Source organism: Diorhabda carinulata, chromosome 9, assembly GCF_026250575.1.
Source record: "Diorhabda carinulata isolate Delta chromosome 9, icDioCari1.1, whole genome shotgun sequence".
Taxonomy (NCBI): domain Eukaryota; kingdom Metazoa; phylum Arthropoda; class Insecta; order Coleoptera; family Chrysomelidae; genus Diorhabda; species Diorhabda carinulata.
In genome coordinates this window covers 19520123-19538521 of record NC_079468.1, presented here as the reverse complement: position 1 = coordinate 19538521, position 18399 = coordinate 19520123, and the positions used below count along the sequence as shown (strand labels likewise).

At 33.2% G+C, this 18399-nt stretch overlaps 1 protein-coding gene across 1 annotated transcript; it reads left to right on the top strand.

Moving 5' to 3' along the window:
- The first annotated feature begins 1925 nt into the window (after nucleotides 1-1925).
- On the top strand, nucleotides 1926-15717 carry LOC130897809 (fork head domain transcription factor slp2-like). Its single transcript, XM_057806723.1, has 3 exons — nucleotides 1926-2254; nucleotides 10970-11251; nucleotides 12934-15717. The coding sequence occupies exons 1-3, from the start codon at nucleotides 1993-1995 to the stop codon at nucleotides 13416-13418; spliced, it is 1029 nt and encodes a 342-aa protein (XP_057662706.1). The 5' UTR covers nucleotides 1926-1992; the 3' UTR covers nucleotides 13419-15717.
- The last annotated feature ends 2682 nt before the right edge of the window (nucleotides 15718-18399 follow it).

Genomic DNA, 18399 nt, shown 5'->3' with positions numbered 1-18399 from the left:
AGCGCACAGGCACATTTAGAAAACGTTTCGTGCATCTAGCTCATACTACCTGTCTCGAGTCCGAAAGATTTTTCGACGAGCGCACAAGAAAATTTGATCTGTCGAAGTAAGTCCAAGAGATGGGCAAACATGCGAACTTTTCAATAATTATTATCAATTAGACACAACGAAAAACCATCAGCAACATCAAAGATTTTCCAAAATGAGCCAATGTTCAATATTATATGAAATATTGAACAAAAATTGATAGAAAAAGATAATTTTTCTAAGAATGAATGCGTTTATGGTTAGGTTAGGTTAGGTTAGATAAGGTTAGGTTCTTCTTTATTAACAGTAATAGACATTTCAAGCTAAATAAAGGTATTGAAGGGATTCCATTATTGAGTTATCATTAAATATGTCAAAATGTTTGGTCCTCTTATATCCAGTCATAGACACCATTATATAACCTCATTATGTAATGATTTTTTTGTTTTACTTTTCCTATGATTCTTACCAAATCCATAGGAACTTTTGCTTTCGCCCTTTTTTCTATTTCTCCAATTACACAGCCAAAACAATTTTTATTCTGAGCCCTGCAGTTGCTATATATATTATAGAATTAACTTTCTTTCACCGATGATAGGTACTTAAAGACACAAAGTACAATTTTGAATGATCCACGTCCTCATACAATCTCAGGTCAAAAATTTGAGCAGCCTCGTACTTCCTCTCTAACTTTATTTCTGCTTGTCTTCTTTAATTAACGATAGCAGTTGAATGTTTAATCTGTGTTCAAAATTTTATAGGTAGACCAGTTGTCAACACAAGGAATCTTGAATCTTAGGTTGACATTGGTCAAGGATGTTTGACCAATGGGAGGATGGCATGATTATGCGATATTTTAGGAAAAATACCTTATACATTTGTGAAACATTGAGGTTCAGTGACAGAAAACAGAAAGCACTTTTTTGTTTACTTTGATGGCTAATTTCCGAAGGAACAATGAAGTATGTTCGATAATCTTAGCTTCCATTCCTCCATATTTCTTTGGTGGCCAAAACTATGGACGTGGTGGACAAAATTATGTATTTAAAATTGGCACAAGGCGAGGAGTGATTCCAAAGGTATCGCAAAATGTTTTTAAGCATATTTACACAAATTTCAGGACCTTATAGTATAATTATTGATAATATTGGAAAGTATGTTGGTCATGATGGTCATAGTCACCTAGATCTCGTACCACGAGATATAAAATACTACATCAGCAAAAAATAAAAATGGTTAGAAATAACGAAAGAATTGTAATTAAAATAAAATTATTTCAATAAAAAATATTTACTCGTGAGCTCTGATTAGTCAATTTTTTATTGGTGCAGTTGTCCCAATGTAGCGATAGTGAATCCTTACAGTTGAAGACATTAAAATGAAAGAAAATTTCACTGAAAATTTTCGTTGACACAGACAAATCGATTGCTGTTACTGAATAACTGAATGGTTGTGAAAATAGGACCTTTGGCAACAATAACGCCCTCATTGACATTTCGTCAACAATTTTTGCTGATGTGAGCTTCAATATAACACTTTTCTCAGTTTTTATGAAATTATAAATTAGCCAGCCCAGCCCAGCCCGCCTCTGTATTGAACACGATTCGTATCAGATCTAAATAAATATAAGAGTGTATATAACAATGGCGGATACCTCCTGTAAACGTGTTTTATAGTATAACCAATTTGTATACTAATAAAAGCTATAATCATTTATACTTACGCCTATGTAGAATCTTTTATGCTTTCCCAAAAACCACACCCATATCGTGTCGGCAAACAAACAGAAACCCCACCTACTTTCACCTCGCTCTCTACATCGATTGGGTGGAATCCTTACAGAGGCGTCACCGATATCACCAAAGCTATAGAGAACCAATCTACAGAAAAGAATCATTAGTCGTTTGGAATATGTGAAAGTTGAAACACAAAACAATCGGTAGTTTTATCAGTGATAATGTAAATATGGTTGTGCCTCGAGGTTCTACTACGAAGCCGTGTATTATGGCACATACACCGCTCAAATCGTTTACAATAAACTCTATATTACCCGAAACAGCGCTCGACGTTCGTGAAAGTACACCCGAACCTGAGGATGAGTGCCTTATGAAACAAGAAACATTATCGGAAGTGAGTGATTGTGAATCGGACTTAGATGTTACTGGTACAACACCGCCTTTGGATTGTTCTAATAAATCGGCAGATGAAGAGGATATACAAAAAGATGGTAAGATTTGTGTCTATAAAACTATATTGGAAACATCCATAAATTCTGATTGTTTACCTTTCACATTCTATTGTTAAGAGTTACTTATTGTTACTAATGATGTTGTGGGATGAGGACACGAAATTAAATTGTTATAAGATTTTTTTAAATTTTCCAACGTTTCGATGGGCACGAATACGATTTCCGTGGCGCTATTTTGTAAATCGATCCAAAATAAGTCGAAAATGAAGAATGAAATTTTTGGATATCTCGTTTCGTTATTGAGATATCGATACTTGAAGCTGGAAAAATTCATTTTTATTTAATATTTGTATATATCAACCTAACTTAACCTTTTCGTGGTGCACTTTGAGTGCAAAAAGTTCAAAAATCGTGAATTTTGTACAGCCAAAATTGCCCAAAAAATTTTCTTCGCGTGGTGATTATTTTAGTTTTATTTTATTATTTTTTTTTCTTATAGGGGGCATTTGAAACGAAGTATTGAACGCCATCTGTTCAATAAAGCGAATTTTGAACTAATGTTTGATTATAACTTTAAATATCGATATCTCGAAAACGAAGCGAGATATCAAAAAATTTTATTCTACATTTACGATTTATTTTGGCCTAATTAAGCCAAATCAGCGGCACCACGAAAATCGTACTCACCCCTTTCGATGCTGCATCAAATTACTTGTTTATCTGCATAAACTTTTGAGTTATATTTTATTTTTAAGTTATATTTAACTTGAAAAAGATAAAATGAAAAGTCCAAACCGTAGCAATTTAAATAACTTTTTTTATAAATTCTACAACTCTTATTATAAATAATCAGTAATTTTTAAGAGATATAGTATAGATTTTGAAAAAAAAAACCACAAAAATTTGAAAACATTGATGAAATCTTTATTGGAATCGATAGAACGCTCAGTATAATTTAATATTTGAAGATGATTTCATGCAAATGGTGGTCGCGGATCCGTTTTAGATAGCCGATACGCAAGGTCCAATTTTGGCATACTCTCTCACGCGTGATCTGTCATAAACAGTGTTGCCAAAAAGATACTGCTGAATATTTGGCGTTTTAACTTCTAATACAGTCGAAAATGCTTAAAATAACTTGTTGGGTTGGTATGTACAAGTGGCAATTTCATTATGTACGGTATATTATACCTACACAATAAGTAAGTAGCCTACTTCAAATAACATTTAGCCCTGATGTGAATACACTCTTTCATACAAAATTGAATGAATAACTTGACGGAACTCTAATAGATTGTTTCTTGACTGTCTTTGTGTCAGTTAAGAGACATCCGTAATTTGGTACTAGAAAGATTTATGATATCAAGAATATTACTTGCGATTTTCCACAATAGATTTTCTTTTCTATATAGATTAAGTTTTTATAAATCTTTGTGTACTATAGTCTCGTGGTACGGTCGGTATTATAGTGGTATTTACATGGTTGTCAGGTCTTTCGGAAAAATAATGAACTTTGTTGTTTCAAATTCAATTTCAAATCACCCAGTATAATTTACGCTTTTTGAAATCCTTAAGAAATACTTATTTTCATAACTAAAAATTTCAATTTTGTAAGCACCTAATTTTGCAGACTCCATTGATTGTTGTGTTTGTGTTTGTTGTAGCTTGTCTTAACCATCGGAAGACCAAACTCTATTTTTGGTTTCATGTTGTACCAAGGTTGGATAAAAAGTGCCACCAACTATTTAGTGTGTACTACCGCTTTTTATAGATTGTATGAAGTATGAAAAACGTCAAATAAAAAGTATTTATTGAGAGAGAAATACAATTAAAAAAAAATAATTTCCCATTCAATGATAAATACATACTTCTAAACAAAATGAAGAAAATTTCAATTACAATTTTTTATGAATTACTGTAGCAGGACTTTTGGGAATGAGTCCCACAAGAAAAACATTTACATTTGCTACAAATTATTGTAGTTATTGAATTTTTTATTTGGGCGATTTCTACAACAGCAAATATGACATCGACATGTTGTTCCTGCCTCTGGAGCTGCATTCGATTTTTGTTCAGAACGATTTCGCAACTTTTTACCAAGTATTGACTCCATTCCCAGTACCTATTATGTACGTAGGAATTCCATTTATATTTTCTGATCTTTGTCCAAATAATTGTTTTACAAGTCCTACTTCTTGTAAGTAGTTTCAATAATCAAAGTGTAGGCATTCAATGCCGCAATATCAATTAGAGTGAACAGACATGGGCCATCTTCTTGTTGATCTTTTTGTAGAGTGTTTTCTGACTATCTGGTCCACTGTATCGACTCCTCCCTTAGTTGAGTTTTTAAATAAATTCACTCCAGTCTTATTTTTCAGCTTAGCATTGATTTTTGCGTCGAAATGTTGAGTAGATAAAAAAATAGGCACCTTTTTTGGCTTTTTACGAGGGATGTATGATACTAATGTAACTGGTGGTTGCCTTGATGCAGGATCAGTAAACGTAGAAGCATTTGAATGTAGTACTCTTTTTTTTTTTTGTTAATTTTAAGGATTCTTTTTCGATTTGTGTGCATAGTGTAATTTGACAAAAGTAAAAAACCTGACAGTGGTCAAGTTACGTCCTGTATTTTCTAGTGATCCTACTAATCTCTTCATAATCACTGTTGGACCTTTTGATGCAGGTGTAGTGTCTTCCAATTTCTATATATCGTTTTTCACAATTTGCCAACATTCTAATGAGAATTCCGTTTTTGCCTGGCTTCTCTTTCATGAAAACTTTGAACAGGCATCGTCTTCGAAAAAGTGACAGCATCTCGTCTATAACAACATTTGCTCCCGGAACAATATAATCGAAAAGCAATGCGTTTAATTTTTCGAAAAGGTTACGAATCGGAGCCAATTTGTCGGTTTTTCTGCGCTCTTCGCGTGTATCATCAAATGTGTGCAAATCGTTTGTACTAAAATACACGCACCTTCTAAATATTAGAATCAAAATTCCAATAAAAGCGTACATCTCGGTAGTACTCGTAAGAGGAATTGCCTCTTCGTTAGTGTGCATGACCACAACACTCATAATTTCGTTCGTAAAAAACTTTTGAAATGATTCTAATATAGTTTGTACTTTTCCGTTTCGCCGTAAACTTTTTTTTTCACGCAATATATTCTGTAGAGAACGAAGTACATCTTTTATATATACCTTACAATTTTTTGCAACAAATCATGTTGTCTGACGATAAATGTGGAGCCGCTTCTTCTTCACTATACGTAGCTTCACCTACTTCACTAACATGATCTTCCTCATCACTATCAATCGAGGATTCGTTGCACTCCATAAAGTCCGAAATATTTTCCATTTCTTCTTCAAGTTTGCTCTGAGAGAGATGTCGACTCATAATTGCACTTGTTTGAAGAATTGTATGAAAAACAAACTATTATTAAGTACTATTATTTGCAAATTTGCTACCCAAAAATGAGTCAGCAACGCGCACAGGCGGATTTCAAGTTGAAAACTGTACAGAACTGTGCGAAAATAAAAGAATCAGCTGACGACTTTGCGAGGGACCGTGTTGGACCAAGGCATGTAACTTTTTATTAAGTTTAATTAAAAAAGTACAAAGTTGTACTACGCAGTTCACGTGGTAGAAACAATGTAGAATTTTTTCGGGAAAATTTTAAGAAGATACAAAAAAATGTGTCAAGGTGGCACTAAGTGCCAAACCTTGGTCATTCTAGGGTTAATGATGCTACACCGATGTTATGTGTCTAATTTCCAAAAATTTACAAATTCGGTGGTTGTTAATCTATAGCAAGTTTATTAACAAGAAATTTTGTATGGAAAAAATCATATTTTGAATATTTCAGATATTTTTTTCTAAAATTTTCATTTTCATTTCGGCACATCTACAGCTATACAGGCATTAAATGCAAAAAACCGTAAATCGTAACATGTATCTGACCTGTAATCAATGTTTCAAATTTCCAAACTTTGTTCTACTATTAGTTTTTAATCCGGATTTTGACTGAAAGTCAGATAGTAGATGTTTTCAAATTTTCTTTGCAATATCTTCAACTCAATTCTCGAAAAACAATAAGAATCATTTTTTTACTACATTCTTTGATTCGTTCTCGAATTATCAGTTCACTTCTCTTAAGACGGTGGTACAAAAATGATTTCCACAGTAAAAAACATTGAAATAAACTACTGAAGACAAGGGGCGGCTCATGCCTAATGGTAAACAATTCGTAACTTTTGCAGCGACAACCTGTACAGTCTGAAGATAGCAAAAATAAATTTTTCAATCGATTTTTTAACAAAAACGTACTTTTTGTTTATTTCGATAAAAATGATAATTTCCGAGAATTGTAGACTTTTATAAATCGTTGTAATGTCAAGGAAACCGTTCGTCATAAAGAGACATTCTGAGTTACAGGAGGTAAAGTGAAATAATAATTTTTTCTACATTTCAATTTGTTTCTTATGTAAGTAACACGATGTTTGACAGTATGCGGTTCAATTAGAAATGTTTTAATACCTCCGTAAGTTATTTCAATAAATAATTACAATTTATGATAATTTAGTTCAGAATGTTTCTTTATGGCGAACGATTTCCTTGGCAAATTCAACGAACTAAAAATCTCTGTATCGCCTAAACCAAGAATTTTATCAAGTTAAACAAATAGAACCTTTTTATTAAAAAATCGTTCAAAAAATTCCTTTTTGCTATCGTTAGATTGTTAATTATTACGCATTTAAGTAGTAGTAAGTGGGAAAAAAAGTTCTCCACATGTCAACTTTATTTTCATGTCGATTTTTTTTACATCAAGTCCTTTTAGATGTCCATATTATTGATAGATACACTACTGGCTAATATTTATCAAATAAACGCAATTCTTCAATGATCGTAGAAAAAATAGTTTACACACCTTTATAAATAGTGACATTTTTACCCAGGTTATTTTAGTAATTGTATCTCGGTATGTAACGCAATATCTCGATGTAACTTGTTGGTTTTATTGTTTTTTATTGTAAACAATCATCATAATTTCATTCAGTATACATGTAGTACCTATTTATTTGGACCATCTGGTCTGTAGACTTAACGATTGCTTGTTAATCTTTTTTGAGTTACCCCTCGCTGCATTTCATTCTATTGTTGATCGTTATACTTTCAACTATCACCTTTTTCAACCTTTAAGCTCAATATTATATATTGATGTGTTATTAAACTAAAAATAACATCACATAAAACTTCTTACGTTTACCAATAAATTAATTTTTCTATTTACATCGTTACAAAATTTATTGATGATTTAAACAAAATAATTCTACTCATAGTAAGAGTAGATTTAGTGTTCGAGGAATTGAATTTCTGTCCAAATTAAAATATCAGGTAATTAGCATGCAATTTCGTACAAATTAATCGCGAATTCTAAATGGAATTTATCAGTCGCTTCGTTATTGATTGTCCCGGTTTTTCATAAAAACATACGGTGTCCCGAAAAATTGTCCAGGGACGCATAAAAGTCCCGGATTTCAATTTTCAAAATTATAAATGTTTTCAAAAGATTTTGTTTGGTTACTTTTGACTCACATCTGCAGTTGATTGGCTGTGGTGCTACAATCACTACACCTGTTGGCAATCATGTGAACTAACAACGTCCTCTAACCTAGTATTTAGCGAATGGTTCGCTTGCCGCGCCACCAATCACTATTATAGCTGCTACAGCCAAAATAATAGTGTGTGACGTTACGACTGACAACGTTGTTCAACAGTGATTGAGGTTATGCCAGTGCAGTCAAGTGTTTTTCTTGTTTATTAATAATGAATCATCGCAATGCCAAAACGTGCGTGCAAATCCAGTGACAATTATTCTAAGTAGTGGAACTTTATTAAGATAGGTCGTTTCGATTATGAAGCAGAGTGTTCTGTGTGTAACTCTTTTATTAGTATTAGTCATGGTGGGCGTTCGGACATAGTTGATCACATCAAATCAAAAAACATAACAGATTTAGTGCTCCGAGCAGCAGTAAATTATTTTGTTGTACCACAGTCAAGTGAAGACACCCAAGTTCGAGCAGCCGAGCTTACATTAGCCTACCACACGGTAAAACATCATCAAAGTTTCAGATCTAGTGATTGTACTTATAAGCTTAATAACGTCATGTTTGATTATTAATCTATAACAAAAAAGTTAAGTTCGGCAAGAACTGAAGTAACAGCTTTAGTAAATGGAGTTATCGCTCCCCAGAGTTTGAACAAAAGTCTTGATAGTATCAAAAAGTCTGCTTTTTCGGAGTTCCCTAACAAATGAGACATCTGATGAAACTTCAGCATTTTGTTTAAGTACTATGGAAAGGTCGGCTCATGAAAAAAAAAAAATGTGTCGCATTTTGTGGAGACAATACAAACACCAATTTCGGTGGTCTAGAAAGAAAAGGCAAAAGTAACGTATTTACTAAATTAAAGGCGGCATTGCAACAAAATATTGAGGGAATAGGCTGCACTGCACAATTTTCAAAATATTCTCGTACTTTTCTATATACACCGCTAGAACTGAAAGGCTTAAGGACTTTTGTGAGTACCCAGGAACTGATTATATGACAATGACGCTGGTTATCTGTATTTCCAGCAGTTGAACGAGTCATCAAGCTGTTTGAAGCCCTAAAAGAATTTTTCCTAAATGAAAAAAAAAATGCCCCAAACATATTGGATCAATTTTTTAGCAATCCTATCAGTGAAGCTCATTTATGGTTTATTCTCAGCCAACTTAGCACATTCCAGCATGGAATAAGGAAAATTGAAGGAAGCACGAAAAGTGTAATAGAGATAGTGTGGAAGTCCTGAAAAATGTTCTTGAAACTGTTACCAGGAGAAAAGAGGAGAATTTCATCTCTTTTAATGTTACATCAGTTCTTGAAAAAGCAGAAGTATCACAATCAGTTGAACAAAGTTTTAAAGAGGAAGTTTTATGGCACCTGTATGGAATATTTAAGCAAGTGGAACATTTCATTTTCACCATTGTTAGTTTTCGATTGGATGTTATTGAAAAAAGTGCCAAAATGAAAATACGGTTGCTTTTTTGAAAGAGAAGCAAATAGATAGTCGTGATGAAAATGACGGCGATTTTGAAAACGGATGTCAAAATCTTAATGTTATTCTGAATATTTCAATACTTTCCACAATATACATTGAACCTTAATTTGTCATGCGATGCTGAATCTATTAACAGGTGAAGAAGTCAAATGTTTGCAAGGTCTTACCTTACCCCTCCGCCCCCCCTTGGCGACGCTCTTGATAGTATGGTACATATGTAGTAAGAAAAGAGATACTACTGGGTACTTACCTAGAAATACAATTGATAAACAACATTTTCAGAGATTAAGGGATTTAGTTACCATATTATTTGCCTATGAAATCGTTTCTTCTGGCAATTACTTCACAAAAATCAGAAAAAGATTCACTATTTGGGGTATATGGAACTAATATTTACTTATGGTTAAAAAATTTCTGATAATAATTAAATAACAGTGATGGTAATGTCTAGACACTCCACTGGAATTAATATAGTTAAAAAAATCTATGTTATTGTAAGGTAAAGAACGTAAAAATGCCTAAATTTTATTTTCTTTATGTTGAAATTATCGATTCATTGTGACTTTCTTCCTCGATGCTATTGTGAGGCATTCCTGTCTACACTTTTTCTTCAGCATCTAAGTCTTCAAACCTCCAAAATTGTCTTCTATTTATTCCCGCTAGATTTAAGCATATTGACACTATGCAGTTTAGAAACTCATCATTCACATTGAGTCCCACAGATTTTTCTCTGAGAAAATGTGCAACATATAAGCTACTGTAAAGTTTGCACCCGATACCGTTTTCATAGGAATCACTAGAAAGTAACAAACACATTGAGAGTAGCCACGAGCTAATTATTTACCACCTTTCACGATAAATCATTATCATATTATGTAATAAGTACAAAACGAAGGAAAATACTGTACGGTCATTAAAGTCTAATTAACAAATCCCAGAATCTCTCTAGAGCCACCGTTTCTGAGATATAACGATTCAAAAAGTTGTAAAAGTTGTTGTAATGTTTCAGATTTACTGTCGTATTCAATGGCTATAATAATTGCACGAGAAATAACAAAGCTGCAGCACAACATCATTTATTTGAGGAACTTACGACAGTTCCAACTAAACAGAAATTTCTTACAAATACTCACAACAAGTCTCGGTTCATTTCAATGCTGTAAGAAAAGTTTACTGCTGAAAATATATTGATGAAACCATTAAATACGACAACTCTTACAACTTTTTGAATCATTATATCTCAGAAACAGTGGCATGTAGGAAAAAAGTTTTGAGACGTTTTTTGTAGATAATTTTATGATCTACAATTTTTGTCCAAAGTACTTTTATGATAAAACTGACCGTTTTTATGAAAATTGCGAAAAAAATCATTTTTTTGACCTTTGACCTTGATTAAATGTTCAATTTTATTTTAAACAATTTTACTTATTTTCAGAATGTTGGGAATTCATGTAACTTCGAATATCTACTAATTTTATAATAATATCCGATACTTAGAAGTCTCAGTACTACATTCATTTTGCTATTAAGAGAATCCATATTTAGGTACAGAATAGACATTCAGAATAAGTATCATTATATATGGTTTAAGATTATTTTCTACCTGATTTGTGTTGGCAATGATCAAAATATCTGATATTTCCTTCTGTTTTTTCCAGGTAAAGAAAAGAAACTAAATGAAAAACCCCCCTATAGTTACAATGCTCTCATCATGATGGCTATTAGAAACAGTCCGGAAAAGCGCCTAACGCTCAATGGCATATACGAATATATAATGAAAAATTTCCCTTATTACAAAGACAATAAACAAGGATGGCAAAATTCTATAAGGCATAACCTTAGTTTGAATAAATGTTTTGTGAAGGTTCCGAGGCATTACGACGATCCAGGAAAAGGCAACTATTGGATGTTGGATCCGTCTGCTGAGGATGTATTTATCGGTAATTATTATTTATTTAATTTTTGGTCAACAAAATAAACCATACATTGTTGATATATTTAAGTGGAAGCAAGAAAATATTGCTATTCTAATTCATTGTCTATTTATTTTATTCTGAAAATTGCGTTTTATTGATTCCAAATCTTCTTATCCTGATTCCTCATTTGCCTCATTAGGCTTGGGTGTTTAATCATTCCATTCCTCCAGCTTATTTGACGTCTTTCATCTTCGTAATGGTCCGTACCTTACTCAATTAACCCAACTCAACTTTATTCGTTTTTAGGTATGATTAATTTCCAAAGCTGTTATTTTTTTCAATCCATTTTCAAAATATTCAGCAACATAGAAACAATTTGTATAAAATCCATATCATACGATGGATTTTTATATCTGACAATAAAGAAAATTTCATGGATAAAATAAGATCTAAGCAATTTACATACGTGAATAATTCAATGCTAATTCTTCTAGAATTGAAACATAAATTTCACTCTTCAAATACGAGGGCTGATCCCTTTGCTCCATCCCTGATCTATTTAGAAATAAAAACAATTGATTATCAGCACGTCATTGCAGCTTATTATTTATATATTCACTCTTAAAACCGAACATGTTGAAACGTACATACAGTAGAAGACATTCACATTTAATTATCAAGACGGATCGCGTCGAGAAACGCGTGGTGATCAAATAGGGAGTTCAAAGAATTGACCCCAACTAAATACAGATATGAGATAAACATAAGAGGCATCTACAGTACTAGGATAATCCCAGAAGTACCTGACCTAGAGATAGCGGTAGTTGCTTGAAAAAAATCCAATGTATTAGAAAGTTCACAATCTATACAGCATATATTTCAAGTTTGAAGACATTTGCCAATAATTTCCCCTCAATTTTACGGTTTACCGCTTTACAAAGTAATTTTTTGACACTGCTAAACATTCTAGGCCAATTTTTTCATTGTTTCCATCGGTGTCCTAATAGCTCCTTCTTCATCCGTACTTCTCGAATTCTATGTTTTTATTTTCATTTCTATCTCTGTTTGACTCATGTGGCTCATTATCACTTTTTACTTCATTCATTATTGTGTTGTATTTATTAATTTCTTTTTCGTTTCTTGCAAACCGTCCACGTCCACACCTAGTTTCTATAGCTATGTTGCTAGTCATCGCACTTCCATAGCTTTCCATTCACAAGTACTTTCTCCACCTATCTTTATACCTACGTACTTTCATTATTTTATCATTTTTTTTCTCTGGTCCAGACGTTCAACATTATCCGGGTTCGTATGGCCACTGTTTAAAGCAGAGACTCCTTGGCACGATGTAATTTCTGAATAATATTTACTAACTTGTTCTTGGTTCCCTCAATTGGTTTTTCTCGTAAAAATAATATATAATTAACACTGGAAACTTGTTTTCCTTATATTTACTCAACAACAGAAACTGTTTGGTTTATATGAGTATTCAAACCGATTCATCTGTCAGATTTATATAAAATTTTAACGAATTACTTTAGAAACTTGGGTGTCGTCAAGCTTTGAAAAGCCCTTTCTGTCAAATCACCCTCGTAGATATATTTTTAACTCTAGTTTTGTGGCAACTTAAAAAATATTAATTATAAAGATATCAACCTCCCCACTTCCTTATATAATAATATAGTTATTTAAATATGTTGTTACAGGTGGCACAACAGGTAAATTAAGAAGAAGATCCACAGCTGCATCCAGATCTCGTCTAGCCGCCTTTAAACGAACCCTTTCTCTATATTCCCCCCTCCAATCCTGTTACCCAGGTTTCTACCCACCATCACCTGCACTTTTAGCTGCAGCTTACTCCCGATATAACCCTTATTTACACGCACCAACACCAACAAACTTCCTGGCTCGACCTACTCCCATTCAACCCCAAAACTTATCAGTTAACCCTCCGTCGATGGAATTGAATAGTTCTCCGATATTCCGACCGCCCCATTCGCTTTTCGAAATGTACAACAATTTACGATTAGCTGTACCGTTACAGTATCCCCTGCAAATTCCTGGTTTAGCTGCAGCCAACGGTCTGAATGGTTTGAATATACCTTCGTCGAGTTGCTCGAGTCCGCAAGAAACAAGACCTTCCGGCGAAGGCCTACTCAAGCCAGTAACGATTATTACTAGGAACAATTAATGTTTAGTGATTCTGTGATTAGTTTTATCTAAAAGGCTAGGTATTCCATTTTTAATTCCGAGAAATTGAAAATTGGCCCACATTTTATTAAGTTAGTATAAATTCTACAGGTTATTGAAAATAACTGAAATAACCTCACATTTAAGTGTAATATTGACCAGCCCCACGGATTCACTACCGTAAATTTCGAATTTTTTCTTTCTTCTGTTTTGAAATCAACTTTTCTTTTTTGTTAAAATATTTTTAGTATTTAATAAAACAACAGCAAGCCGCTTACTGCGTTTTCTTTTAGATCGAACAGCAGACGAAATGGGTGCATTTGACAAGCTTGGTTGAGGTGTTGTCGAGCGTTATCTGGTATTGAAGTCAATCGCAGTCTTTGCAGAGGTTTTGCACGTACCAAAAGCGGTTGTGTTTGTTCTTCTGTAAGATAAGCGTAGTGAGGAATGATTGAGGGATTGAACGCAGCTACACCCCTGGCTTTGGAAGAAGACACCGCGTTTCTCATAGTAGCAGATTTCTCTCATGAAGAAGCCAGTAGATGTCTGAATTGTAATCTATTAATTCATCGTTGGCAATTGGCAGAAACGAATTTCAGGCTTCTTAATAGAATGAAGAAATATCTGTCTAATGTCTGCCAGTTAAGTGGTACGTGTCGGTAAACAGAATAAAATAATTTGATTTCCAGACGTATATTCCGGCATTTCCACCTTCCTCCAATGGGATTAAAGCCCATCCAAAAGTTATGGGACTTTTCCTGTGGATTTTATAGACACAAATTGTCATTTGAATCCTTTGAAGATTTCTTTATCGATGTATGTAGATTTTTCTGACATACAGATCCTGGAAGCATGTTATCTTCTTATTCGGGTTTTTTAGTTTTTCTCTTTAGCATGCACGTCGGCATAATGAAGAATTTCGATAATCTAAAGCGTTTCTCCTTTCTCTTATGACGCAATATTTTTTGAGTTTTTGACGGCAACAACATGCTCATGGCGGTTGTTCAATTGCAAGCCCGCGCTTCGTCGATATTAAAAATGTGCCCAGCCTTGTTCATTAAGTCGTTTTCAATCAATGTACGTTCCAAAAGTGAGAAATATTGAAAGCAATCTGTGGAAAAGTGTAGCAGAAACTCCTTCAGATTTTCGTATGATGACCACGGATAACCGGTATTAGAACGTACAAAGGATTGCGTTGATGCAAACCCATGTTTTTGTAACTTTTTCAGTCACCATTTTAAGCTCATTTTGAACTTCTAATGTAGAAGATGGTCTTAAACTTTTACTGTGAAGGTCTCCGCATTTCTTTCGCCGGCAAATTGTGCTCTGGAATACCAACATGGCGACCTTCTTCACAAATATTCATATCTTCGTTGTCAACTGCAGAAATAGTTTCAGATAACTATTCTAGTGTCCAATTACCTCTCTTGGTGCTCCGAATTCTTTCGTATTTCGTTGGCATTGATAGAGCACATGATATCTGTTAATTGACTCTGCTAAATACTAAATATTTCATTAGATGTGTCAGCTCATTTTACTCTATGAGGAGAGACGGTGCATTCTGTTAATACAAACCTATTGGCGTATTTGCATTAAAGTGAGGTTAGACACACTCAATTATAAACATGTGATTGATAATAACCTGCACTCAATCGGACTCTAGACCGTCTAAAAATTTCAACGATAGCTGTAAGATCTTCTGAATAATATTGTCAATAAACAAAACTAAATTTGACTGTGCAGCGACTTAAATGATTGACACAGTGCTGTCAGGTTTGAGTCTCACCTCATACGCCAACTCTTTTCGATTCTAGTCCCAGAGTACAAGAAACTGGGTCGATAAGTTGCGCGCCATTTCAGCTTGTAAACTGGCGGCCCCAACTTAGCCACTTCTTAAGGTCAGCACAGATATGAAAATGCCGAACGGAAAAATCGGCTCAAAAACCTTGAGTATAAGTACTTGCTTTGACATTACTGAAATCAAATGGAGCAAACATTTGGTGCAAATTAACATCGTGTCAAAATTACATGTTTCAATTGCTCTATAACAAAATAATCGAATTCATAAACTTGAATATTGTGCATGATAATTGAATTAATATACAAATGCATATCCGAATTTCAAATGGAATGCCTTTTTTAAGCCGATTTGTCAAATATGTAAATAATGAATGTATAAATTAGTTAGTAGAATCTTGTATATTTTTGCAAATGAATTAATTGTGTATCAGATAGATACTTAGCGTTCACTGTCAAATGGAGAGCACAAGTTGTGTAATAAATTTTTATTATTCAGTGAATGGAATTTTATTTTACACCCTATTATGCGTTATGGTTTCTATGGAATTTTAACATCCATCATATAAACCCATTTCTAGAAAATATACATGAAAGACCGATTTTCGTTAAAAATAATGCTTAGAAAATCTTATATAGATGACACCAAAATTAAACGTGAAGTCCCAAAAAATTATGAAGGATTTTCTAATAATGTTCCAGTTCCATCAGTCGTTTCAGAATATAAATTATGGATTGCGAAGTGACAAAGAAGAGCCGTAGAAACACATGGAATAGATATTTCTCATTGTCTCCTCAATACAATAGAAGAATACGACAAAGATATATACCAGAAATTAACATTTTACTTCGTATCCTTGCCACTTTATCAGTAAGCGTCGCTTCAACTTTAAGGCGAATAAAATATTATCTTCGAGCATCCATGGAAGAGGAACGCCTCATGGGACCCGCCATAGAGATATTAATGTTTATATTGAAGAAAGAAACTAATAGAAGATTTCCAAAATGTTCAAAGAGAAGATTGGAATTTTAATTATAATGACAAAAAAGCCTGTTTAATAAATGATTTGTATGAATTAGTATATTAGATTTGTTTTATTTCTTTATATGTATTGGCTGCTTTTCAGTCAAGAAAATTTACCTGTAGAAACTTCTGATCTTCTCTTTCTGTTTTTATTTCAATTTCCCCAAACTGAGAAGATGACACCGCGCCTGATTCGGTCGGCCAAAAACTACGACAATCGGCGATACTATCAAAAAAGTTTGTTTTCATCAACCAGAAAAGTGATAGCGACCATTTTTTTCGATAGTCATGGTAAAAAAGGTAAGACAATACCAGAAAATTACTATGCACCATTAACTGGAAAGATATAGAGAATAATGGCAAGAAAGAGACCTAATTTGAAGAAAAATAAAGTGCTATTGCGTCAGGACAACGCACCTTCTCACAATATGTGATCACTATGGTTAAAATTAATGACTTGGACTTAGAATTGGTAAACCACATACCATTTTTCCTAGACATTACTCTCAACGACTTTTTCCTGCTTTATAGCCTTAAAAATCACTTGCAGGAGAGAGATTTTCATCAAATTACGACATCATCGATGCTCATTTTGGAAAGAAAGACGGAAAATATTGTTTGGATAAGGTTAAAGCTGGAAAAAAGTATATAGACATGAAGTGGGTAGTAACAGAAGGGGTTTAGTTTTATTATGTATTACCTGTATTACCTATTTCTGTGCTAATATGTATGAGATCGAAAAATTAGATAGAACTATTAAGAATTGAAGGATATGGAATACTCCTCAAGTCAAACGAGATTATTTTTTCCAAAGCATGGTTTAATAGGACGAAACTTTTATCAGAAATTGCGTTAAACTCCTGAAATATTTCATGAACAGCAAGGAGTTTTCTAAAGATAGATTAAAAGCAAAAACAGTTAATCATTAAGAAAGGGTTTTCCATTTAAATACAGGTAAGTTTACACACAATGGTATTTTGACTGAAAAGAGACTTTTCAGAGATTGAATTTCACATAAATATAATAAAAAGAATAATTTCAATATTCATGAAATAATTTTCTTTGTTGGGTAAATATGCATATAGAAGAATTTCGAGTGTTATTTTGGGAGTGTTCCGCACTTCGCAATAACTTCTACTTGGAAGGATAACTTCGAAGACTTTTCGAAAAACAATTTTTTGGGCTTCCAGTCCAGGGCTACTGGCGCCTGTATGCAAAAATGGATTTTGACGCCCCTTCAGGCATTTTGAATTATCTTTTTTTTATAGTAGGTAGGTGCTTGAAATAAAGCAAAGAACTGAACTTTAAAAGTCATATTTATTCGTAGACTAAAATATCACTAACCAAAACTAAAAATCACATTTATTTAGGAACAAATAACAGAAATATTGCCTTATGTCTACATATACAACGTGTTAATGAGAAAGCGCAAAACCTGAAATTAGTTTGTTCAGAATCGTGAGTAGAATCGATTCCACTAATAAAAAATAGGGGTCAAATTTGAATCAAAATAATAATCGTACTTCTTTTATAATAAAAATAAGTTGGATTGTCTGAGGTTTTGCGCTTTTTCATTAACACGTTTAACACGTGTATAAGTACTACTATCTACTTATACTACAATATTTTAAAAAATATTCAGATACTTCTAATAACAAAAATCTAGATAACTTTGTTAAAATAAAATCAAAAATAATATCTAGGTACAACAGAAAAATAGCTGTTGTAGTAGCGTCGTTACTACAATAATCTCGCTACTGTAGCGATATTTTCGGAGTCTTTTCTCTTGCAAATTCGTTAATTACATCGCTAAAATTTATACCATCAAAAATTTCTTATTCAATTGCTAATATTGCTAGCACAGACAATCTTTCTTGAAGCATCGTCAGAAGCTACAGATACAAGCAATGTCAGAAGAATTCTTAGTGAAATGCTTACGTTTGGAAGGGTGGAGGTTGAATTGTTTTTAAATATATATTGTAAAATACTTAAGAGGTCACGGTGAGTATCATCAGGTAATGAAAACAACTTTAACGCTTCAATTTCATTAACCAAATCATTGGAGTCTGTACCCTTATTATCCTGATCTGTCAGTCGTTCTTCAAGAACAGAACAACTTTAAATAACGGTTGTTCCGTTGAAATTGCAGCCACAAGGTATT